General features: G+C 39.6%; 1 protein-coding gene across 3 annotated transcripts in view; it reads left to right on the top strand.

Moving 5' to 3' along the window:
- The window catches only part of MORF4L1 (mortality factor 4 like 1), a 40,329-nt gene extending 14,366 nt beyond the window's left edge, over positions 1-25,963 (top strand). Inside the window, exons 3-14 of one of the 3 annotated variants that reach the window (XM_074966658.1) lie at positions 1,083-1,150; positions 3,426-3,452; positions 3,867-3,953; positions 4,813-4,893; positions 8,226-8,288; positions 12,944-12,969; positions 13,609-13,697; positions 14,766-14,867; positions 17,334-17,422; positions 21,267-21,439; positions 21,782-21,866; positions 25,327-25,961. In XM_074966658.1, the coding sequence (XP_074822759.1) occupies positions 1,083-1,150; positions 3,426-3,452; positions 3,867-3,953; positions 4,813-4,893; positions 8,226-8,288; positions 12,944-12,969; positions 13,609-13,697; positions 14,766-14,867; positions 17,334-17,422; positions 21,267-21,439; positions 21,782-21,866; positions 25,327-25,411 (975 nt within the window). In that variant the 3' untranslated portion in view covers positions 25,412-25,961. Of the gene's footprint in view, positions 1-1,082; positions 1,151-3,425; positions 3,453-3,866; positions 3,954-4,812; positions 4,894-8,225; positions 8,289-12,943; positions 12,970-13,608; positions 13,698-14,765; positions 14,868-17,333; positions 17,423-21,266; positions 21,440-21,781; positions 21,867-25,326 lie in introns of all 3 variants that reach the window. The other 2 variants (XM_074966659.1, XM_074966660.1) reach the window with 2 other exon arrangements.
- Positions 25,964-26,638: the final 675 nt, after the last annotated feature.

Here is a 26,638-nt window from a genome sequence, read left to right as displayed (position 1 = left end):
CTAATGGCCCCTTCTGGCCTTATTCTATGAATCTACGAATAGTATTGTAGTCTGGTGGAGCAACTTATTTTGTTTTACTCTTTATACTCATTACCTATGTTTTACTCTTATTGTATACTCTAACTTAGCTAAAGTGTGTAACAACAACAGTTTATCTTCACCTTGATTAGATATTCAGGGCTTGGAATGTTTTAGGTTACCTTAGTCTACCTTAGTCTAGTATAGTGAGATCAAGCTAAGCTTTATCCTTCAGAAATTTTTCAGCCTGCAAACAGTTACTGCTGAATGTAGAGCTTGCTATGTGGCTGCAGAAATCCAAAATATTTCTTTACTTTTGTGAAGTCCTCTCCTGTAATTAACTCTGAGATAGGGGTATGCATGCGAACAATGATACTGAGGACTTGCCTTCACTACTGGGGTAAGTCGACCTAAGTTAAGCTACTCCAGCTACATGAATAACATAGCTGGAATTGACATAGCTTAGGTCGACTTACCGTGGTGTTTTCACTGCACTGCATCGATGGGAGATGCTCTCCAGTCGACTTCCCTTACTCTTCTTGGGGAGCTGGAGTACCAGAGTCAACCTGAGAGCACTCTGCTGTTGATTTAGTGAGTCTTCACTAGACCTGCTTAATAGACACCCGCAGTGTGGTAGTGAGACAAGCCTTGAGTCATTCACTATGTAAACATGACTTCTGGTTAGCCATCTGGAGAGTACTGAAGAGACTAAAGTGATCGGCTCCTTGTGTCTTCTGTTCAGCAGCATGTTCTCTTGCTCTCCTCCTAATAGAAGTTATTAAGCCTTTCAAAAAACCTCTGGGTAGCTGAGTATCAGTTAGTTGTTCTGCTTATATAGCCCTTCTGATACATTATTATAGGTTTTGTATTTCAGTTAAATATTTTGTGTGTATCGTTTGCTGGAAAATTTCTAGTCTGTAGTGACATTGCTGCCAAATACTTCAGTGGCTTGCATGGCAATCTTTGTATTTAGACTGAAAGCTTTTAATCAGTCTTCCAAAGATTTTTTTTTTTTTTTTTTCCCCCAAATCATATTGCTAACCCAACTTTCTTCTTTATTTCAGTGTGTAAAGGTTGCCATAAAGGACAAACAAGTGAAATACTTTATACATTACAGTGGTTGGAATAAAAAGTAAGTAAGAAGTCTCTGAAAACAAGACTTAATTTTCCTTTATTGACTGCCCAAGATGGTGTTAACTGAATGGGCTGACACTCCCAAGCATAAGTCAATTGAAGATGTTTCACTAGCTCAGAAATTAACTTGGGTTTAAGTCAATGTACTGCAGCAAAGCCTAACCATTTAAAGCCTGGAGGAATATAAAGCTAATGTGCCTTTAAAAACAAACAATTATTTGAGCAACATTTCCTTTGGTGCATCAGTTGGATAGTCAAACTAGCTCAAAGTGCTACTAGATTGCCTTATCGCAGCAGTCCAGTGCACAGCCTACCCATTTGGAGAACTCTTTCAATGTTTTCTAGGTTTGAAGATATAGGATACAACAAACTTTTTGTTGTATACTGGGATATGGGACAATCCCTGCTTGTTGAACAGTGGAGCAGTACTTTCTCCAGTCAGACACATCTGTTCTGTTTATGTAATCAAATACTACAGGTGATGTAAAAGGGAGTAGGATTAGTGGCACGATGGGGAAGGCTGCTCTCAGAATAGATGAGAGGGTGTGTGCCCTAAGTTCTGATAGGTGAGGTTTTCAGTCTCTACTGCACCATCTGCCTGTTGGGTAGAAACTTGCTTGAGGTCAGGGGTGATGGAAGGTGGTAGTAAAGCTGGTTACAAGGTTTTCCTTTCTGTAAAAATGATGAGATTTTAGAATTTTCTCTCTTCCTCTCAGGAACTAAAACTTCTCTTTCATGTCTCCAAAGATTAAAAAGTCTGTGTGAGCATCTTGCTTTTGGAATTGCAAGTATATTTCTTGTGAGTTTTTTGGGTGATCAATAAGGATTGAGAACAACATCATTGATGAAATGTTTTGATTACAAGTTGTTCCTATTCTTGGTCACCAGCTTTCTGTAAACAATCGTGATGCAGCATCCACATGGCGCTTGCAGGTTGCGAAGTGTTCTTATTTTCAAAAGGAGTATATTACTAGACTGCCCTCAGTTTTATTGCTCAGTTCAAGTTTAACTATATTCTTTGGTCTAACACTGAGTGTAGGAGCAGTAAATACTTTTTTCCTTAGCAGCTGATAGAATTTGCAGCATTTCATATTCCCGGTCTCCTTCAGAGACCGCAGTTTTCAGAGTCGTTTTGGTTCATGTGAACATTGCTGCCATATACTCTGAAAAAGGCACTGTGGACACACGAGGCTGAATTGTTTGTTTTTTTGTCAGCATGTAGCGAGGTCCAAGTTAAACTTCATGTTTTGGTATCTGGTATCTTCAAAAAATGTTTCCCCCAAAGCAGTGAACAGCCAAAGGAGTGTCCTCATGTGAACACTTGTGTAACAAGTTGGAACTTGAACACTTGTGCCTGCTGCTAAGTTCATGCTGACTCTTTGGGATCAGTTAAAATCCATTCTTTTCTATTTAATCGGTAGTGGTGGGTGTCATTGGCTGTGTCAAATGACTTTTTCTTGTCTTTCTCCACTTGCACTAACTGTTTGCCTTTGATTATTTTCTTGCTTTTCCAAGCTTCCAATTATCTACATTAAAAGTGGCATTGCTGCAACATCTAGACAACTGGGACTGTATGGCTTTTTAATTTATGACTTTATAATTAAGCTATGGTTCTCTATAATACATGAGTTTTAAACTGCTTGGCTTCCAGTGTTTTCTGCAAGCCTTGGTAGGAAGTACTTTTCACGTCATATAGCATAATACATTCTCACGCAGTTGTACAGTTTTCTTCTATTGAGGGTTTCTGGCAACAATATAAACTTTGGGAGCAAAGATCAAGTGGCTTAAATACTTCACCAAGGCCTCATCCTAAATATATAGCCTCTAATATATGTACAGTTGGATGTATTTTATTTTTGTTTTCTGTAATACTTGCACACTAAACTTACCTTAAGAATCTTGAAGACTTATAGTGAACTTGTTTTTACCATATTGACATTCTAAGCTTGACAACTTTTGCAATGAGATCATTACTTCACCATGAAATGAATGGTTGAGAAACTCTAATTTACAAAGCTCTGTATATTACATACACATTTATATAAATAAACATACAACTTGATATATTTTGAAAAATGTGTACATAATTTCACATGGCCATTTTTAATGTGCTTTTAATTTTAAAATCCTTTGTCAAATTGCTGAAAGATTATCTGCACTTTATCAAAGTGGAATTTGCTTGCTTACAATGGCAATTTCTCCAACATACGTTTATATTAAATCATTTACTTCAGATTTTTCAAATGTTCATGCCATCTTGGTTTCCTTTACAGAGAGAAATCAGAGCTCTTCTTTTTACAGTAAGATCTTATTGCTGAATTTGTTCACCTATAAAATATGTTGGAAAAGATACAGTAAATTTATCTTGCTGCATAAATTAGTTATGGCTGCAGATTTCCCATGTTATAGTAAGTGTAGCCCTTTTTAAAAAAACTGGACTAAAAAAAAAAAATTAAAGAAATTTTAAGATTTGGAGTCTTTCACAATTGGCAATCTCTGCAGGAAAGACTGAATTTCACTTTGTCCTAGAGAAATGGTTAGAGCTTCAATCAGTGGGAATGTATTTTATCTGGTAACTTACACTTCCAATTGTGCCAGTTCATGACTTACCACAGAAGCAAAAGTTCAGTCTCAAATCCTGTGAAGTCTTTAATTGATTATTGGGAACAGAATCTAATTATGTAGTGTTTTTGAATGGTGGTTTAATTTTTCAGCTGGGATGAATGGGTTCCAGAAAGCAGAGTGCTCAAATACGTGGACACGAATCTGCAGAAACAGAAAGAACTTCAAAAGGCCAATCAGTAAGTATTTTTGATAGACTGATTTGACTTACCATGATTTCCTTTTTACAGCGCTTCAGCCCAAGAAATAAATCTCCAGGGGAGTAGATGGGTTTTTTAGATTTGAAGGAATGCGGTAGTCATATTGTCTTTCCCTTTTTTTGTTTTTTGTGCCTGTCTTCAGACTTCTAACGTGAACCTGTCCTTATCTTCATAATCTTTCAGCCAAATGGATCGCTACTCCTTGACTTCCCTATAGCTTTTAATCAAAATCTGAAGTATGTGAATTTTAAGTTGCAAGGAAAAGGGTAAAATAGGTTTAAATGAAGGAGACTGCTTTGTGATATCTCAGAAAATAAAACTGTGTGTGTGTGTGTATATATATATATATATATATATATATATATATATATATATATATATATATATATATATATATATATATGTAATAGTCACCTAAAATATCTTGTAAAATAGTAATGTCCTCTTATTGAAGACTAATTTTTTATAAGATGGCTCTACATGAATTGATCCATATGAATGCTTTTTTATTCTGGAAAAAAGTGACCTCTTAGAATACAAATATTTCTAGTAGGTATCTTTCTGAAGCAGCTCCCATGTATTTCTTTCTCACAATTCTGAATATTGGGAGGAGTGGGGAAGAGTTGGGTGTCCATGTGTAGGTAAAAATGGTTGGTCAGAACTATAATGAAGTTCAATCTTGTCAGTAGTTGGATTCTCCCCCCTGTCATGAAGGAGCTTTCTCAGTGTCTGTTCTCTTTAAACCCATTCACTACAAATTCTCTATGGACTGTTACCTTTTAGAAAAGATAATAGCTTCTCTTACAGTAAACTCTTATTGCTGAATTTGTTTTTAAAGGGAACAATATGCAGAGGGCAAGATGAGAGGTGCTGCTCCAGGCAAGAAGACCTCTGGTCTGCAACAGAAAAATGTTGAAGTGTAAGAAGCTTTTTTAAAAATTATCTTTCCTTATCAGTCATTACACTTAAATCTTAAGCAGCACTCTTTTGTGAGGTTCCAGAGGTTAAATTTAAAGTGCAAAATCTTTGCTTAAAATTAAAAGAACTGTTAGTTTATAAACATGGAGTGCTTCTGTTGTGACAAAAACTACTTATCTATCCAGCAAAACCTTCTCTCAATACACTGTTCACTAATGCAGGACCCACATGTTGCTGAAACTACATGACTGGATGTGCTTACGTTTTTAAATTCTGCACCAGTCTTTACATACCATTTCTCGTAAATTATTGAACAAAAGTTATAAGGGCACATCATATTTCACATGGTAGATCTTAGTGAAACTGATAATTCCCCATGGAATGGCAGAATCAACCCTGGTCACACAAACAGTAATAAAGAATCCTTGAAGACAGGGATATAGCTCAAAAGAATAGATTTCATATTGCCTTCATGGTGTATATTTATTAAAGGACGGTTTAGGATGCAAACGAAGTTTTGTGATATTCTGCCATTCATGAAATACTAGCTTATTTACCACAGGTTGCATTTTTTGCATTTTGTTCTTTATTCTATTTCTTTGGACAAAAATAATGCTAAGTACGTGTGTGGGTCTTAAAACAAAATGGCTTTGCATGTTAAAATTGCAAGCTTGAGAGACCCAGACCCAAGCGTTCGTTAGAAAACAAATGTATATTCACAAGTAATCAACAGATCTTCTCAGTTCCTTCTGTAGGGTTTTAGTGACTAGGATTGTGGTGTTATATCTAGACTCAGTTACATCCAGGCACTTAATGTTAGAGCAAAATCCGCTCCAGACTTGTAGCCACAATGTACTTTTAGTATTTTATTTCAGAAGATGGTGGGCTTGATTAATTTTTGAAGGTATTCATTGCTAATGTGATACTTTGAGCTCCTAGCTTGATTTGCTTTTTGGTCTTTGTCAAGAGAGAGCTGGCTAAGGTTTGACACCATTTCCTAAAAATAAAGGCATTTGATGGCAGTTTCAAATCTCCTTTTTAGGTCCTGTATCATTCTTTTGATGATGGTGATTTTTTTAGCATTATGAAATATGTATCTCTGTTTTGGATCTTCTATTTTGATGTCAAAAGTGTTGTTTAGACATTTTTAGTGTAACACCGTTAAGTTAGCGTAATAGATTTAAACTGACAGGAGCTGGTGTTTCTGTCGAAGGGCCTAGTGCACTTGATTCTATGGACAGTAAAGTTGGTAAGAGTACAGTTGTGCTTCTGTGTTGCTCTGTTACCATAACAGGGTTATGGTTCTAATATGAATATATGTATCAATGCTTTTGAGATCAGAGTTCTGACTTTCCCCACTCCTAATTTGCATGGTATTGAACACTCCTAATGGTAAGATTAGAGACCAGCTCCTGCTAGCCTTACTCATGTGAGCAGTCCCAGTTGAATTCACTGGGATGGCTTGTGAGAGTAAGGTGAGCAGGAGTGACCCCTAAAGATTTAACTCTCTCAGAAAAGCAGTGAAATTCAAAGTTGCTATCATAACCCTCTCAATCACTCTAGTTATAAAGGCACATCAGAAACACCACTCTGGTGTGGGCTTTTCTTTTTTTAAGAGCCTGTCTTATTTTGTGTAATTTTGAAACCATATTTTCAAGCCCTGGCTTTGCTTCACAGTTGAAACAGCATCTGAGAGGAGATGTATCTCTTCCTCTGTTGCCACTAGAACAGAAATCGGGGTTGATAGTGTCCCATAGTAGCTGGGACACTATCATAGGTAGGTTAACTGTCCTCCTAAACCTTGATAAGAGTCTCATTTTTGGGGTGGGGAACAGTTATCAATGATGGATCTTCAGATCAATAAGAGGAATCCATGAAAAGGGAAGATGTTATTGGAATAGTGAACTGGCTTTTGATGCTATCATTCATCTCATGTAGGGCCCTACCAAATTCACAGTCCATTTTGGTAAATTTCACAGACATAGGGTTTTAAAAATCGTAAATTTCATGATTTCAGCTATTAAAATCTGAAATGTCAGGTAATTGTAATTGTAAGGATTCTGACCCAAAAAGTAGTTGTGGGGAGGTCACAAAGTTATTGTAGGGGTGGTTGCGGTACTGCTACCCTTACTTCTGTGCTGCTGTTGGCGACAGCCCTGCCTTCAGAGCGGGGCAGCTGGAGGGCTGCGACTACTGGCTGGGAGCCCAGTTCTGAAGGCAGAGCTGATGCCAGCAGCAGCGCAGAAATAAGGATGGCATGATGTGGTATTGCCACCCTCACTTCTATGCTGCTGCTGGTAGGGCCCTGCCTTCAGGGCAGGGCATTTGGCCAACAGCTGCTGCTCTCTGTCTGCCAAGAAGTATGGGTGGCAATACTGCAAACCCCCCTTAAAATAACCTTGTGACCTCCCTGCAACTCCCTATTGGGTCAGCACCCCCCAATCTGAGAAACGCTGGTCTCCCTGTGAAATCTGTATAGTATAGGGTAAAAGCACACAGACCAGATTTCAATGGGGGGAGACCAGATTTCACAGTACATGACACGCTTTTCATGACTGAACTTGGTAGGGCCCTAATCTCATGGTAGTAAAGGTACCTTTTAGCATAAGGGCCTTGTGCCTCTTGCACTGAACTTGCTCTTCCTCGCTTTCGTTTGTCAGCACCATTGGTGCTTTCTCCTCAGTTGGCAGCTTGGATGTACCACTGCTTCCTTCAACAGCAGAAACTCTCCCTGTCCCCTTCTGATGGAGACTGAGGAAAAGAAATCGCTTCCCCATGATAGTATCCCAACACTGTGCCTGGGACTGTAGGGCAGAGATTTGCAGAACAGTGGCCCTCGGACCACTTAAGCCAGAAAGTGAAGATGGGATCTGAGAACTGCAAATATATCCTCTCAAATTGCACTACTAAAATAAGGGTTTTTTCTTTTAAAGAAACCATAACTGGCATTTTAAAAAACTAAGGGGCATTGCAGATGCAGAGTGTGGTTAGTGGGGGAGGGAAAGTAATTGATCTAACCACATTTTTAAAGGGGTAACACGGTCAATCTGTTTAGGCCTCAGAATTTACCTTCTGTAGCATCCTTGGAGGATGACTGTAATCTAAAAAGACAAATTTTATTTTAAAAATACAACAAAAAACAAATTTGGCTCTTCAGTGACCCAAACAATATAGCAAGGAAATAACGGTGTAAATGTGTATCATGCTCCAGGGATGTGGAATGTGTTTTTAACGTCCTCTAAAAGGTAAATTTTTGAAGCTTAAATAGATTCTCTTAAAGGCTAAATATCAGGTCTGACACTCTGTCCTTAACTCAACCCCCATTGTGCCTAGATTTTTCAGACGAGATGGAGCGCATACAGTTTGCTGTTTGGAGACCCCTACAATATCGACGCGGTGAGTTAAGGATGGATTGTCACACCAGGATTTTCATCCTGAAATCCAAATTTCCTTGCTTTTGTAGATTTCTTTTATAGGCTCTTAAAGTCTTAAGTTGCAATAATGTAAGGTGCTGGTGATAATACAGGTAACAACTGTGGAAGTAACTCTTACTTTGACAACATCTCCATAAAGTGCAGTTGCTACTTAAAATTCTTTTTAAAAGTCTGTATGGGCTAGTAGCTCTTACCTATTTCTAAACATGTGCACTGTGCCAATTGAAAGTATACAAACTATGAGATGTGCACTCTTCAGTGAGAATTCTGTGCATCCATTTAAAAAGGAACTGCAGACATTTAACTTTAAGACTTCCATTTATTTATTTGTGTGTTAGAAACTGGTGGTTTTAGAAGACTAGTCTTGGTCTGCTACCTGTTTACCAAAGGGTGAAGTCCTGGTGTCACTGAGATCAATGACAGAACTCTTATTGACATCAGTAGGGCTAAGTTCTGGCCTTTGCTCATAGATGGTGTTGTGAATGTAAGGATTGAGTCTCATGTAACTATGGATTTGGAAACTTTCAAAATACTTATTCTGTAACCTGCTATAGTTTGTGTATTAGAAAAGTATGCTGAGGGTATTAAGTAATTTTTAACCAAATACAATGATTTGTAATGTGCTAGTTGTATTAAAAATACGAATTTGTTTTATGGTGCTGTTCTTACGGATGGGAAGAATGCCATACAATGACAGTTGGCTATCAAAAAAACCAGGCTTAACGTTTTCTAGAGATAAACTTTCCTGTACTTTTTCTCTGCAAAATTGCAGGCTGCTGGCTGCTGTCCCTGGACAACTCAGGGGTTCTGCCCTTCTGACATGGCTGACCTAGCTACAGAAGTTTTTTCACTTAGAACAGCTAGCGGGCAGTCAGAAGGCAGCCAGTGCTTTGGAATATGTGAAGAAAGACATGCTGTACTTTTAGGGAATCAGAACACAAGAGCCAGCAGCAAACCTGTTAGAGAAGTCGGGAAATGGAAGTCTTGTGGTTCTTTTTAAATAGCATGATTTGCTACAGCTCTGGCCAGAAGTGCTACCAAGGCAACTGCATTGACAATTTAGGAACCTGGGAATTGGAATTTGTTAACATTTTTCTCCCTTTGATAGAACATTCAGACTTCAGGCTCTACCCATCCTTTGAAACACGTGTATGTGTCAGGTGTCCACCTTTAGCAAAATGAGGTAAAGATGCTTGAATAATAGAACTCAGGTCCCTAAGATGTGAAGTTAATTTCGAGCTTTAACTTTCATATTATTGCCTAATGCTACAGCAAGAACTTGTATGCTGAATTTAAAAAGGCTGATGAGTTAAACTCGGACTTCCTTTTAACAGGGAACTGTGGTCATGTATCAGTTCTTCGTTCTGAAAGCTCACGTGGTTGGAAGCAGTTCTCAGCATGTACACTTCAAGGTGTTGGAAAGGTGCATTTCTGAGCTGGCTGACTGGCAAGTCATCTTGTTGCCAAGTGGCATAATTTGTTCCACTGGCAGAGTGAGAGCACAGCATGATATGAAGTGAAACGATATTTTAAGGTTGAGTGTTTGAAAACGAAATCTTGCTTAGATGTGTTTTCTGTTATCAAGATGTGGTTGAGTTCTGGAAGATGAGCTGTTCAAACTCTTTTGCCCACTGCTAGATTAGAACATTCCCATTAAAATTCTGCATCTGAAAACACAGACTTCAGTTGAAAACCAGACATCACTAAAAGGCCCCAGAACCCTGTTACTTTCTGGACAGTCACTAAAATGGCATTTACCTTTCAGTCTTTTGGTTAGTGAGGTTTACTTCCTGTCCTCAATTGTAATGCTGTTTAAACAGCTGCCATGTTCAGGCTCTGAGGTCTGCATTTCAGTGGTAGGTGAAGTTTTTCCTGTCTATGTAGCCTGTAAAATACTTCAGGATCCTTCAGGGTGAAAGATACTGAGTAAATGTCAAATTGGAGACTGCTGTTCAGTGCTGCTTCAACAGTGGGATTAAGCCAATTCCTCCACAGCTGCGGTCACAAAACTTTGAGTTACTTCTGTTCGTAATAAACCTTTCACTAAGGTGTCTTGCTTCCATTACTATAGAGAGCGGTGATTAGCGCAGCCTTGTACGATGTAGAGGTGACTCTTTCGGCAGACTGGCGGTCACAGAAACCTCAGAGCAGCTGCTACTTTAAAAGCTACCTGTTACTAGTGGGCTATTTTTAACCTATTTCAACGGGAGACCTTGGTGTCTTGCTTCTTCTTTAGTAGTCCCCTGCTGCACTGCCACTGTCTGACTTTGCAAAATGATAGTCACTTGGACCTAATACAGAGCAATAGCTCTGAAATTTAGGGATCTGAGAGATGGGAGAGCACAAGGCACCTGCATTATACTGTACGTATCGGTCGTGCAAAAAACGGAACCGCTCCAGACCTAGGAGGGTTATTTGTTCTGACAAATTGCAGTGGTTCTTAAATGCTTTAATTTATATTCCCTAATTATCACAATTGCTCCAGTTCTCTTATGGATTATAAAGACCCCCCCCCCCCCCCCCACGCCTCTGCTTCTAGTTGGTGTGTTTAAGAGTAACTTTTTTTGCCTTTGTGTTCTGGTCAGAATTCCAATTGTGTGACATTCAACCTGTCTGCTTCTATTTTTCCCCCACACAAACTGAGTAGTATCACTGATATAGGATGACAGCTATTCCACCTTATTTGTGGCTGCATTTCAGTGGGAAGTGAAGTGATCTATTGCCTTAACCCTCCTCATTCACATCTGCAAAACACTTTGATACATTTTATGCGCCCCATGTAGGGGGGAAAAAAGTAACTCTTATAATGCCTCTTCTTCCCTAACCCCCACCACTTCTGTGATGGCTCTTCTTGTCCCCTTTTGTTACCCAGATAGTACCTAGTCACATACAGGGTAAGAGTTCAGAAGCTGTTGGGGAAAACCCAGTGCACATGCAGCTTCACTAGTGGCCTGATTCGTTGCCAACTGGACGTTAGTGGATGTTGGATTGGGCCCTAAAACAGTGTAAATGGAGGCTCCTTTGTGAAAAAAGGTTCTGTATGTGAACACTGACTTACTGGTGTCTAAAATATGAATAGAGTGAGACCTGACCTGACACTGTACTGAATTTCTGAAGGTTCACTCTTACAGTATGGAACAAAATCACAACAACATGTTTAGTGTATGGGAGCATATTTGTTAGTCATAACATTATAAAGAACATGACCCAAACAGTTATGACAGAGAGTCCTTGTTCCATCACCCAAATTTATCTGGACTAAGTCATGGTAGTATTAGAAATCGGTCCTTGAAGATGATAGGCAAATATGAATGTGACAGAATTATGGTTAAGGTCTTATTTAAGACTGTATCCAGACAGCTTGAACCAGTGGCTTGGCCTAGCAGATGCATATGTAACACAGGCAGTTGTCTATATCCTAGAAAACAATTGTGCTTGTATGTGATTGATTTTGCATATTAGGCATGATTTTAGGCACATTCTCCATTTGTGAATGTTAAGAAAACTAGTTGAAGGGGGTTTACATGCTTTCATTTAAAGTAACCAACTTAGGTTCTCTAGGTGTTCATGGAAATGATTTCTCTGTATAGTTCTTTGTTTTTCATAAAAATATGAAAAGCTGTTCTGAAGTGTAATGGGTTTAGAGAACAGTCTAAAGATTTGCCTTTCAATTAGAAACCTGAAAAGGTACATGGAGCAGAGCGAGTGCTGAACAGTGTCAGGCGGTGTGAGTATGGTAGTGAACTGTTCTTGCCAATCATGATGCAGATGTGAAGGACAATCCATACTAGCTTCACACATCTTTATCATTCTGACCTTGCCATTTACTTAAATTTTTTCTCATCCTCTGCATCTATGGTGATAGTACTAAAACATGCCAATTTTACCCAAGATTAGTCTGAGATTTAACTAATTATAAACCTCCCTATCAAGCTGTATTCCTTTCACAGCACTGAGCTTAGGATAGGAAATACCTGAAATACTGGCCAACTACAAATCTTATTTAGTTACCCAAGATATGCACATTACCCAAGGTAACTTTGAAGTATCACCTCTGCACAGCACTTTAGATATTATTTATATAAATGTCAGTACCTCTTTTGAATACTAGTAGCTCTTGGCCTCTATCGTGTGTCAGAGAATTCCATCAGTTAGCCATGCGTTGTGGGTTTTTTTAATTCCCACCTATATAATCTACTTTTACACTACCATTCCAATCAAAACGGTCTTGTAAATGTTCTATTAAATGGAAAAAGCTGGCATAGGATTAACTATGGTGCTAAGAGCATGCCACCAATAGCTTTTATCAGTTTAGAGTTTGTTGCCATTTAACTTCATTGGTTGTACCTTTATATTTATATTGGAGAAAGTAAATAACACTACATTAGTGACAACCTCTACCTTCCTTTATTTTATTAGTTTCTTCTCGCTATATAGTCAAGCGGGTTGGTGGGCTTTTGTTCATTGTCCTGGGTTACTGGGTCAAGTTGCCTATTGACTAACTTTTTAAATACTTTTTAGAGATCTTTGTGTATGGGTGTCCACAAAAATTAAGACTTATTTCTTATGGTACCTTAAGACTTGAAATCATGTGTTTTTTTTTTTCCATTTTTGCAGGAAAACAAAAAAGAACAAACAGAAAAGTAAGCATATTTTTATTCGTAAGTTAATGTTTGGTACATAATGGAAGATCTACTGGGACAGATGCTCATCATATGTAAATTGCTATAGTTCCAATTTCAGTGGGGCTATGATCATTTACTTGGTTGATGATCTGCCCAACTAAGTTTATGAAATAACTTTTGCCTCGGATTTTAGGCTGCTAACCAGGTGGAAGCATTAAAATCATACAAATGGAAATGTCTGCCAGGGTCAGGACTGCTTACAAATTAAAAACAACACAAATTGTTTGCATATAACAGTTCTGCAGTAGAATCGTTCTTTCTCTGATTAAACAGGTGTTGGGTACTCTTTCTTTCAGCATGGAATATTGGCCAGGCTCAGCTGCTGTAGAATAGTGGGGACATGCAGGAGTAAGAGTGGGTCCGCAATGGAACACATATTGCCTTGTAACCTGTAATCTTTGTGTCCAAGTTATCAATGTAGGGGATGTTTCAGGAGGGGGAATGATTTTTTTTTATTGAAAACAATGAATTCATCTGCCGTTTGAGACCTGCGTATAGTCAAACAAGTCCTTTAGTGAAAATGTCAGTAGAAATACTATTGTTAGTGTAGATATAAAATGCATCTGCAAACAAAATAACTGTTTTTTGTATGTGTAGCTCCTGGAATTGGGGAAGGCAGCAGTACCAGCGAGACTCCCCAGCCTCCTAGGAAGAAAAGGGCTCGAGTAGATCCCACGGTTGAAAGTGTATGTATTTTTAACTCTGTAGTAACTCTCCATTTAGTTGCAACAGATTGAATGGTTTGTCTTGGTAGTTCTGTTTCAGTCTTTGGTTACTGGTTTTTAAACAAGTTCCTGTTGAAATCTGCAGCTTTTGATCTGCTTTATCTTTTCGGTCACAAATGCATGACAAATATGTCAGTAATTGAAGCAGGGGAAAAATATTCTGAGTAATGTATTTACCTGAGTTAGCGTCCTATCTCTGTTTAATACAGAATTTCCAGACATAGCACTCCAAGCTATCATTGTGCTTCTGGTAAAAGATAAGTATATTGGAGGAAAATGCCACCAGTTAACATGCTATCGTTGTGAGCAGCTTTCAGACTGAAATCGGAGAGCTTTGAGTTTGTTCTTTCCATCTCGAAGCACTGCTTTAGTTGAGGCTGCATCTTAAGTATTTCAGAGATAATGGAATAGTTAAGTCCCACAGCTGCAAACATCAACAGTTTTATTTAAAAAAAAACACCTATTTTCATAAGTTCTGATATTTAAGTGGTCTTAAACTTTTTTTGGTTGGAGGAAAACACTTAATTTGTCAATAGATCTATTTAATAGCATTTAAAGAATATCAGACATGTGGGTCTAGAGTCAGAGGTGACACTGAGCCGTCAGCACCGCATGAGGCATTTGTAACGAAGTGAAGTTGCATAGTTATGTGACTACTTAAAAGCTGGCTTATGATTAGCTGTTACTATTGACTGTTTTCCCCGTTCAACAAAGTGGTGGTGTAAGCATGAATTAATGACTAGGTAATGTAACAGAAAAGAGAAGTAATGCTCTCGAGTGGAAAAGCTCTACTAGTTTTGTAAGGTTAGTATCTTAGACTTGAAGTGCTGCCATGGGGATAGCTTTGTCTAACAGAGTTGAACTGGCAAGAGTTGAACTGTTTGTCGCTTCATAAGATTTTGAGGTAACAATAGCAGCTGCAGTCTTGAGTCTTTTGATAGACTGTTATGTAATAGCTACATTTTGGAAAATTAAGACTTACCTGGGTATAATGACCAAAGAAGGATGACTTTTTTGTTAATTTTTCAGGAAGAAACCTTTATGAACAGAGTTGAAGTAAAGGTAAAAATTCCAGAAGAGCTGAAACCATGGCTTGTTGATGACTGGGATTTGATCACCAGGCAAAAACAGGTAACCCTCACATTGTGAAAATTTATCCTTTATCTATAAGCATGTAGACTGATGTCAACTGACAGTTTGGAACTTCTGCTCCTTCCAGCTGGGGGAATGTGTTGGTCTGTTTTTGAAGGTGTACTTGGTATTATGTCTACTTGAGGCTTATTTGACTGGGTTGTAGGTACCAGCTGGCTTCTTCCCACAGGTCACCTGTGATGTTCAGCAGAGCTCCATGTTAAGAGCACATCCTGGAGGCTTCTTAAGTCTGGGCGGGCATAAACTAAAATGTCAGCTTGCCCTTTTAAACTCATGATGTTGCCTGTGGCTGTTTGTTGGCCTTTTGATACATACTCATTTTAGCTGGTAGAGAAAGCTGGTCCATAGCAGCATTTTATACAGACATTGACTTGTTCCATATCCTCGTCAGTGATTTAGCTAGTAGCATAGAGAGTACACTTACAAAGTTTGTGGACGATACTAAGCTGGGAGAGGTTGCAAGTGCTTTGGAGGACAGGATTAAAATTCAAAACTGGACAAATGGTCTGAAGTAAATAGGATGAAATTCAATAAGAACAAATGCAAAGTGCTCCACTTAGGAAGGAACAATCAGTTGCACACATACAAAATGGGAAATGACTGCCTAGAAAGGAGTACTGCAGAAAGGGATCTGGGGGTCATAATGGACCACAAGCTAAATGAGTCAACAGTGAAACTCTGTTGTAAAAAATGCAAACATCATTCTGGGATGTATTAGCAGGAGTGTTGTAAGCAAGACACGAGAAGTAATTCTTCTGCTCTACTCCACGCTGATTAGGCCTCACCTGGAGTATTGTGTCCAGTTCCGGGCGCCACATTTCAGGGAAGATGGACAAACTGGAGAGGAGCAACAACAATGATTAAAGGTCTAGAAAACATGACCTATGAGGGAAGATTGGAAAAAATTGGGTTTTAGTCTGGAAAAGAGAAGATTGAGAGGGGACATAACAGTTTTAAAGTATGTAAACGGTTGTTACAAGGAGGAGGGAGAAGAATAATTTGTTCTTCACCTCTGAGGATAGGACAAGAAGCAATGGGCTTAAATTGCAGCAAGGGAGGTTTAGGTTGGACATTAGGAAAAACTTCCTAATTGTCAGGCTAGTTAGCACGGGAATAGTTAAGCCTAGGAAGGTTATGAAATCTCCATCATTGGAGGGTTTTAAGAACAGGTTAAACACCTGTCAGGGATGGTCTAGTAGTTACTTAGTCCTGCCCTGAGTGCTGGGGGCTGTTTCCAGTCCTATGCTTCTATGATTAACCTTCAGGATAGGAAAGGAGTTGAGAGAACACCAAAGCCTAGAGTGGATCTCGAACTTGGGTCTGCCCGTAAGTCTGCCACAACTACTTCCTTTTGCTTTTAAAAGAAGTCACATTTTTAAGAGATGAGTAGCCATGACTTGAGCCTGAAATAAGGCTGTGGACGCTTTCCCATGCAACTCTGAAAATGTACTTTAGTAGTGGTATTCAGTACAGTACTTTTTCCAGTTCTGGGAACATCAGTTTCTGAATCTCCTCAGACTGGAATGCTCTTGTGAAAGGAATTGGATCACTGAATCCAGCTGTGACAAAAGATTTGTATTTGAGCTCATGTTTCAGAAGTGAAAAGTGAGTATAGTAACTAATATACAGTTTAATTGTGGCTTGTATGTGTATATATAATGGCTTCTATGTACAGTGTTAAACATAGAATCTAAAATCCTTAATGGCACATGCATTTGAATAATAACTCCTCTGCTTCTCTGTGCTCTGGTACAGTTGGGTGATGCCCTCTTTAGATAGACATTCCACCTGCATGTGTTACAATTTACAAACATACAGGGTGTGCTCAGTGGTGTCTGAAATATGTCTGCTGTCAGCAAGCAGATCTTAGCAGAGAGTGAACAAGAAATGAGGAGCCCTTGATATCTGCAGGGAGCCAAAAGAGAAGAATCTGGACTCTTGTGTGTAACCCAATGCTATCCGCTATTAGATTTAGAACAGAATACTTTATTTTAGATAAAACTTAAAATAGTGGGCAAGGTTTGATGCATAAAGATATTGTGGTGCTCCGTCTTGTCCCTGGATGGGAGGAGTTCTGTAATTCCTACCTATATCCTCTAGATCATGTAGGGATTTGTTTGCTGATGTTCTAGAATTCATAGCTGCATATTATAGATTCTGAGGAGCTCTGCTTAGTCAAACAGTAAAAGATGACTTTTGAAAAGCATATAACGTGCAAAAAGAGAAGGGGCAAACGTGACGGAATGATTAGTTGTGATTTAATACCTTCATGGTTAAGTAAAATCCTAGCTACAAATTCTCAACAGCTGAATGTTGTAGAAAAATTATTTTCTACAAAGGTCCTCGTTGTATTTGTCAGTACTTTAAAACCAGTATGCAGACACAAATATTCTGCAGGTGAGACTATTTGCATTAGTCCATCTATTTATTCTTTGATTTTCATAGCTCTTTTATCTTCCTGCCAAGAAGAACGTTGACTCAATTTTAGAGGATTACGCAAGCTACAAGAAATCACGAGGAAACACTGATAATAAGTAAGTAATGGCATTTTAAAAGGCATGTCTTAGCCATTAAAATGGCTTTCTGCTGTTGACTGTTACAGCCTGTCCCAGTCCCCCTTCCTGGATGAGCACTGCTTCCTTGTAAATGGACCACACGTAATCCTGGGCCCAGTTTAGCTCAGGAATTTCTTAACCACAGACCTTTACTGTGGAACAGCACTAGAATGTTCTAGATCTTTGGAAAACCGCAAACCCATGAACACAATCCACCTGATTTGATCTCCCTGCTCTTGTCAGCCTTGGGTTTGTTCAGCATCCTTAAGCAAGGTAGACCACTCTTGTTGCCTTCCTCTTCCAGCTCCGTTATCTGGTGGTGGATGGCTTCCCCCTCACAGACCCACCCTTAAAGTGTCTCATCTGTGGTCAGGTGGTCAAACTGCAGCTTTCCAGCTATGTGCTTAGACCAAGGAGTTCCAGCCCTGTCCTTTTAGATTTGGGTAGAGTCAAGTCAGTTATGCCTCCTGGTTGCAAATCCAGAACACAGCAGCAGAGAGTTAATCCGAGTTATTGGTTCTCCGACTCCCATTTATAGTCATTCACCTTTGTGACCAGTCCCCAGCCCGAAAGGAACGTTCTAATCCTCAAATGAAGGCTATAGCACAAAGTGACTGATGGTTACAATTAAAATGAAGGCTGAAATACAACCTGGAGTTCAGTTTGATCCAAACATCTCCCAATCTCACAGTGACCACAGAAATTGTTAAATACAAATGGTACTTGAGTACCTGCAGTGCAAATCAAGAACTGAACCTGAATAATTAAATAACTTCTGTGCTACCAAATTGTCAGGCTGGAATTTTCAAAGAAGCCTGATTCCTTGAGCTTCTTTGAAAATACCAGTGTAAATGTACCTTCTTGTTTCTCTCCGTCTATTGGTATATGTAACACAAGGTCCAGTTGCTAAAAGTGCTGTTCATAAAGGGGGCTAATCTTGTGCTCCTGTATATGCCAAAATCTAGGTTTACACTTTTGAAAATTGGGCTTGCATGTCTTTATATATAATTGTTATTGTTGGAGTGGCTCTGAATAGCTTAGGTTGATTAGTGTTTCCCTCATAACACCCTGTTTAGCGTTGCCCCCTGTTTGTATGCACACAATACACTATTTAAGTTTCCTGCAAGACCCTAGCTTACGCTTTCTGACTTCTGAGTGCTTAACTGTGCAATCTTAATAGCTTTGTTTTTAGTTCTCTTTTAGTGGATTTTTCTAGGGCTGGACACAACTGGAATGCTCTTTCATGCACTTTGAGGCCCATGAGGGGAAGCCCTTCTAAGAAGCTGCACAGTATCTTACCCTCTTTGTGCATCTTGTAAGGGCTCCTATGGGATTCTCCCAGATCCAGGGCCTGATCCAATGTCCATTGAAATAAACACCCATGTGATGTCAGTGGGAATAGAAACATAGGGATTAGAACTGGGGTTCATCTAGTCTAGTATCCTGTCTCCCACAGTGGCCAGTACCAGGTGCTTTAGAGGAAGATACAAGAAACCCTGCAGCTTGCAGATATGAGATAATGTACCCTCTGTGAAATTCGTACCTTAATTACTAATAGAGATTGGTTTAAGACCTGAAAGGTTTTTTGTTGGTATTAACTGCTAGAATGCTGGGTATGCTTGTATTCCAAGTGAATGGTCCAATCCCTTTGCCTCCATTAAATCATGAGGCAATGAATTCCAGTCTAATTGAATTGCATGGAAGTGTTTCCTTTTATCAGTTTTGAATTTGTCATCTTTCAGTTTCATCAAATGCCCCCCCCTTTTTTTTTTGTTTTGAGACTGGGAGCTTCTGTTTTCCCTATCTCCCTTTTCTATGTCATTCATTTTATAAAGTTCTGTCACATTCCCTCTTACATCTACTTTCAAAGATAAACGATCAGTCCTTCAATCTCTCATCCAATGAGTCTTCCACATTCCTAATTGTTCTCATGATCCTTTTCTGAAAATGCCTTTAATTCTACAATATCGTTTCTGAGATTGGGTGACTAGTGTTCCAGATGAGGATGAAACGCTGATTTATATCATGGCATTAGAACGTCCATGTCTTCCATCCTGTTCTTGATGTGTCCTGATCTCTTGTTTGGGTATTATTGGACTCCTTGTAAAATGTCAGGAGAATAGCTTGGTTTAATGGATTCGCTATGGTAAATGAACCCTGTGGAAATAAAACTAACTTGAGGGGAAGAGAATTTTTTCTCTGGATGGTACATCTTTTTCCCTTCCTTACTCCTATGCAGAGCACAGCACTTTCCCCCAAATGTTAAATCTGTTCAGTGTGAAAGGCTTATGTTCTTTGCTGATGATACAGAAGTCTAAAGTTTAAAAGCAGTAACCTCAACGTTTTGAATTTCCTTATAGGGATAAGGACTGAGTGTCTCTTCTGTTGAGAGATGCAGTAGTTGACCTCTCTTGTACAGAAGGCGAAGCTATGTGTGATGATGCAGTGGGAACTGTTTGTAATATTTCGTATGAAGCCAATATGTGCCTCAGTTTCCTGCTCAACTTTGCATGGCTACCCAATGTGGGGGTGGGGTGGGGGAGGATTAAATTGTCTCAGGGTCTCTGAGGGTCATAAGGTCGTGTGTCCCTTTCCTGTTTGGGTGGAGTGAAGAGTTGTTAAAGAACTGGTTGAAACCAACCCCGGTCAACAAGACAATGCAAGCTCCAATAACTCATGGATTTCCCTGCCTCTCAGCAGGGAAGCTAAGCAAAAACCCCAAATTGAGAACAGAAGACTGAGGGGAGGGTGAGTTCTGGAAGAAACTTGAGAGCTCTCTCTCTCACTTGGGAACCAACTAAGGAGGTTGGACTGACACACCCTTCCTCCGTTGAAAATGGAGTTCACTACAGCATGGCTGGGCTCTGGACTGACCAGAATGGACTGTGCTTTAACCTTTGTTTCTCTGTGCTAACCTCAGGACTTCCTGTGCTGTCTTCCAGCTACCTAATAAGCCCTGCTGTTTTGAAAACGCTGCTTGAGTGTCACTGTAAATACTGGGTGAGGTGCATTAATCCTGGAAGGGTGGACCAGCCTCTACCAGGAGTCTGTTTCAGTTGGACTCACTGAATACAGCTCATGGTGTAAAGCAGGAGTGTTGAAGCTCAGACTCAGGAGCCGATGAGGCTGTGTGGCCTACACTGAAGGAAGAGTGAGACCCCCATGGTGTCGGGCACATCGAAGGGGTTCCTCCAACAGACTGTTTTAAAGCTGGAGGCATAGGATGGCTCTGGTGCAGACACTGTGTAATGACTTCATGACAGATAATGGAGTTGAAGATTTGTAGGGCCATATGTATTATGGTTTTGAAAAAGTGTGGCTAGATATTTTAAAATTCAGCTGCGTGAATGATTGTTTGCCATCATGAAGTGCAGGACTGCTTGAGCTATCAAACCCAGCTCTGACTTCATTCCAATGCCAATTGTTGCTGAAGTTAGTAATGTGTGTGGCATAGAACTGACAAGTGTATGTTCCAAGACTTTAAGAAATCGCCTTTTTATCTTGCTTTGAATGTGCCCCTTTAGACATGCATTTGGATAAGTATCGGATGCAGGTGGGAAGGCAAAGTTTGCTTTTAGTCACTTTTTCTTAGAACTAAGTTGGCTTGAAGCATGTCTTCATGCAGAGCCAGAATACCCCATTTTTAAAAAGCAGAACCGCTAGAATGATGCATATGTTTCTCTGTGCCATCTCATGAATACTGGCTCTTCCGACTTCTAAAAGTCAAGTGCACAACTACCCCGGAAAATCACAGCCCTGGTGTTTGGTTTGGTTTTTTATTTAAATTTTTAATGATATTTCACATTTCCTTTCTGTGTGCCAGAGAATACGCTGTTAATGAAGTTGTTGCTGGAATAAAAGAGTACTTCAATGTAATGCTGGGGACTCAGCTGCTGTACAAATTTGAGAGGCCACAGTATGCTGAAATTTTAGCAGATCATCCCGATGCACCTATGTCACAGGTCTATGGTGCACCACACCTACTACGATTATTTGGTAAGTATGGCATCTTGATTCCACCATAAAATGGGACAAATGGTTACATTGCTCCAACTTTTCTTTTCTTTTCTGTCCTGTTAATTGGAATAATACAGTGAATCAGAGTAAAATGCCTAAACAAATGACTCAATTCTGTCCTTGGGTCATTTTATATACAATGTTCAAAGCCACAAATCACCTACCCAGAATGGAACTTTTCAAAACATAGTTGTTTAGACAAGCTTGCATAGGTAAGAATGGCAGTCTGAAGTTAGAACAGATCTTGGACTTATACTCATGTATGGTGAAACTTGTTAAAGTTGTCATGAAAAACAGTCAAATATATGCTTTTCTTAACAGTACGAATTGGAGCTATGCTTGCCTACACCCCTCTTGATGAGAAGAGCCTGGCTCTGTTGTTAAACTACTTGCATGATTTCTTGAAGTAAGTTCAGCCCTTCATGTTTGTGTGTTGAAGGTATTTTAAAAACGCTAAAGCCCTGATCCTGCAAACACTTATTTATATGTTTAATGTTAAGCATGTGTGTGTTTATACGACTGTGACCTACATGCTTTCTGACTCTAATTTTTTTGACAGTATTTTGATTATCATCTTGACAATGCATGTCACAGTTAATCTGCAACACTAATCCAGAGCAAGCACTTTGGTCTCTTGACAGCCTTTCTTGCAGTTTTGTGGTGGTGGTCAGTTATGCATAATTAGTATTGCTCTTCAGTAAAATGCACAATAGGCTGAAACTTGTTAAAGATTTCAAGTTTCAGGACCTAAATTTACCTAAAGCAGCTTAAATTTTTCTGTACTAACTAAACTGAAAAAAGCTTGCTTGGTTAATATTGCAGTGAGTCATACCTTTGTAGCAACACAGAGTTGGTACGAGAGGTCTTGTACTAGAAATTGCTTTGGCACTCTGTGTTGACATACTACAAAATTGTTCCTGATTAGAGACAAGTGTGTGTTTCCATTTGAAGGCACATAACCGAGGTGAAATGCATGGGTTTTTGCAGTTGAGTTTTTCTGTCATTACTCACATTCAGTAAAGTTCTTTGACATCTGAAGCAGTTTCCAACTTTCACGTGGTAAATAAGCACCCAACTTTCACAATAAGCCACAAATCAAGCTAATCCCATTTCAAAACAAGCCAATCCGTAAGAACCCCAACACTCTGACTAGATTCCGCCCCCCAGCTTGCAATCTGGGACTGTGGTGGGCCTGCTGTGCACCCCTGACTCTTCCCCCTGCTTGCCCCCGCTTGCTGCATGCTTGCTGGGAGCTGATCAATTTAAAAAAAGAAAGCAACAAGCTATAAGTAAAAAAAAACTAGCAACTCACAAGCCAATTAAGCCAAAAACAAGCCCAATTTCTACACTCCCTCTCTTTTCCAGTACACTGCCGTTTAAAAGGAAAGAAATCAAGCAAACCATTTGGGTAGAAAAAAGATCCATTTTTGTTCTTGCATGCACTGCTGCAAACTGCTAAATCAGAGCAATTCCATCAGGAGTTTCAAAAACTGTCTATGATTGCCTGAATGAAAAATATCTTTAATTTTTTTGCAGCTTTATATTGTAGTTAAGTGAGTAGAGGCCCCAGTCAAGATTGGCACCCAATTCTACATACATGCAATAAGAGATGGTCCCTGCCCTGAAGAGCTTATCCAAGTAGACAGTCCAGACAAAAGTGTGGGGAGGAGGAGCATTCTCCCCATTTTACAGATGGGGAATAGAGGTCAATAGAGGTTAAATGACTTATCCAAAGTGTCTCAGTGTGTGGCAGAGCTGGGAGTTAATCCCAGTTAAGTAGCTGAGCTACGAGACCATCTTTCAGCTCATTGAAAGGCCAAGCTTAAGCCATTTGTTTCTTGGTGCGTTTTAGAACTCGTTGATCTGCCTTTCCTGAAATATGTGCAAGGCGACAGTTACAGAGTCTAAGTCCCATTTGTTCAATAGCACTTCGAGACACTTAGACTCTTACGTCAGTTAGGTGCTTTTTAAAGTTTTACTCTATCTTACTATAGGACTTAAATGTGAAATCGAAAAGCGGGAAGTTCGTGCTCTGTTAGTGGAGGAGCTGTCTACTCTAAAGAATCAGTCCTCTACATTTTAGAAACTTAAAATCTGATTTTAAGTTTTAATGTATGAAAGGATCCTCTGCAGTTCTAAAATTTAGGAGGACTTCTAGTTACGGCTTATGCCTTAGAACTCTGGGTGCAGGGTTAATTCTCCAATTGTCATTGGTGTCTATGCTTATAATCCCCGGCAAATGCACAAGCACGATTCTTGCTTTCCAGTACGGGAGGGAAATGTCAGGCAGTCTCAGTCTTGTAGGCAATTTAAATACTTAATGTTTGAAATTGCTTGGCCTTGTGCCTTAATACTCCAGAGGCATACCATTATTTTCTCTCTATGCGCGAACTACCTGTTTATATCTAGTCTTTTTACCACCACATTCTGTTGCTTTCTCTTTATTCCTTCAATAAAGCCATTGTTTCTTTAACACTATTGTGAAGAATTGAAAACTGACTTAATTTCATAGATCAAAGACAGGCTAGAAGCCATTGGTAGCTAATCCATAACATTTGAAAATGTTAATAAATGAAGTGCAGTAGGTGATAAAATTAGTGATTCTCACAGGGGGCCTTACAGAACCATAAGAATATCCCCATTTAAAATGTAAAAGCTTGTGGTTAGGGAGGAAACCTGAATCTGCCCTACAAAGAAGGCCTGAGTATCACTGCAGCACTCCGTTTGTAGAATACCATATTGACTGGCCACTCCTCTACTAGCCTTGGTTATAAATGGTACCCTACCAAATTCATGGTCCATTTTAGTCAATTTCATGGTCAAAGGATTTTAAAAATTGTAAATTTCATGATTTCAGCTATTTAAATCTGAAATTTCGTGGTGCTGTAATTTGTAGGGATCCTGACCTAAAAAGGAGGGGGGGTGTGTGTGTGTGTTGTGTGTGGTGGGGGGGTCACAAGATTATTGTGGGGGGGCTGCGGTAATGCGCCCCTTACTTCTGCACCGCTGCTGATAGCGGCGTGGCCTTCAGAGCGGGGCAGCTGGAGAGCGGCGGCTGCTGGCCGGGAGCCCCGCTCTGAAGGCAGAGCCGCCACCCGCAGCAGCGCAGAAGGGAGGGTGGCCTGGTGTGGTATTGTCGTCCTTGCTTCCGCGCTGCTGCTGGCTGGGCGCTGCCCTTGGAGCTGGGCCTCTGACCAACAGCCCCTGCTCTCCGGCTGCCCAGCTCTGAAGGCAGCACAGAAGTAAGGGTGGCAATACCACAGCCCCCCCTGCAACTCCCTTTTGGGTCAGGATCCCCAATTTGACACGTGCTGGTCTCCCCTTTGAAATCTGTATTGTATAGGGTAAAAGCACACAAGACCAGATTTCAACCAGATTACACGGTCCATGGTGTGGTTTTCACAGCTGTGAATTTGGTGGGGCCCTAGTTACAAAGCTTCTGCTAGCACCTGTTAAGAACCACGCTTGTTTGTACAGAACAGTAGGGTACTTTTTACCTGCCTGCTTGAGTGACTGGCAGACGTCCAGAAAGGACAGACACTTGATACAAAGCGGAACCTATTTCAACCTGGTGGAGGTCTTGCGGCAACACTTGGCTGTGGTCTCATTTGTTTGACAATATGATTTCACTGCTTGGAATTCTGAGTGAGGCACTAGGTAGGATTTCAATAGTACAACGTCTGACACCTGTCCAGAATTAAACTCGGTGTTTCTCTGGGCTGTTCAAAGACTGACAGATTTTTCAACAGCATATGCTGGAATCCAGTTCCAAGCAGTGAAATAACCGTTTGTGAACACTAAAACTGAAATCTTGAGACAATGAGCAACAAGGTATTTTAATTTCTGAATGTGTATATTATTCACAGGTATTTAGCGAAGAATGCTTCCACGTTGTTTAGTGCCAGTGACTATGAAGTAGCCCCTCCCGAATACCATCGGAAAGCAGTATAACGGCATGCCTCTGTATAGTGAAGTAATACTTGGATCTTCTGTAACAGTGCTGTCCATATCTACATTTTGTTTTGTCCTTCCATTGCACATGTCTCTTGCACAGATTATGTAAATTTGAAGTGAATAAAATGTGTGTTAAAACTGAACTGACATTTGTAAGTTCTAAAGTTTTCTTTTGTTTGTTCTGAAACCAGAAGCCTAAAAAGGAGGCTTTGGGAACCCATCAGTGGGATGTGGAAAGAAATGCGATAGCATATTTTCATTGTCTGAGCTCCTTAAAGTTTATAGGTTCATTGTTTTTGACACTAAGCTCTTACCTAACCTGCATTATTGATTAGTGATGACAAGTGTGCCACAGGGTTGTGATCACCTAACTTACATGCTACTAATTAGTCTTTCAAGCCGACTCACTTTCTTGGTGTTTGAAGTATAGCATTTGTTGATCCATAAATTCATTCCTTGCCTAGTAAGTTGAAGGATTGTGACTTTTCTGTTCTAACACAATGGAAAAATATATTGTATCTTGATGTTCTGGAAATGTTGGTCTTTCAAGGAGCTATTTTTCAAGTCTTCAAATAAACTTTTTTATTTCAAACATTACCTATTTTGACTTTTTAACTGACCTGTGTCCTGCTTCATCTGTTGGAGCATTTTCACGTGATCTAGCGCTCTGTCATAAATCAAATTGCTTTGTCATAGTTAAATCTGCAGTATCCTCAAAATATCATTATAAAGTGTGAATTTGTGATTTTTAGTTGTAATTTGGAGGTGCTGTGTCTGAGCCTTCTTCAGCATTCCTTACTCCTAACTGAAATCCATTAGGATACAGCACTCCTACTCCAACTTCTTTGAATAAAGAAATCAAACTGCATGGAACAGCAACAAAGCTGTAAAAGATCATTAGAAACAGTGTTTTGAAACCAATCAAACACTTTGAAAACAGACCACTTTTCAGCCTCTCCCAACCCATTCAGGCAGCAGAAACCTGAAATTCACAGGACTGTGACCCTGTACAGATAAAACGTGAAGTAGGACTAGCGTATTTTTCTCAAAAAGCCCCAGTGTGCCTCTTGTTCAATAAACCCCATTTTCCAGTGGTAAAGAAGCATCAAAAGTCTTTATTTATTTTTTCTGTTGATGGACTAGATTCCTCCCTCCAGTAGGGAATAATTCAATTCCTATCTACTGATAAGACAGTTGCAATATACTTGACTTGTATATCTTTCT

The sequence above is a fragment of the Natator depressus genome, chromosome 10 (genome assembly GCF_965152275.1).
Source record: "Natator depressus isolate rNatDep1 chromosome 10, rNatDep2.hap1, whole genome shotgun sequence".
Lineage (NCBI taxonomy): Eukaryota > Metazoa > Chordata > Testudines > Cheloniidae > Natator > Natator depressus.
The sequence above is the reverse complement of the archived record's forward strand: the minus strand, read 5'-3'. Positions and strand labels throughout refer to the sequence as shown.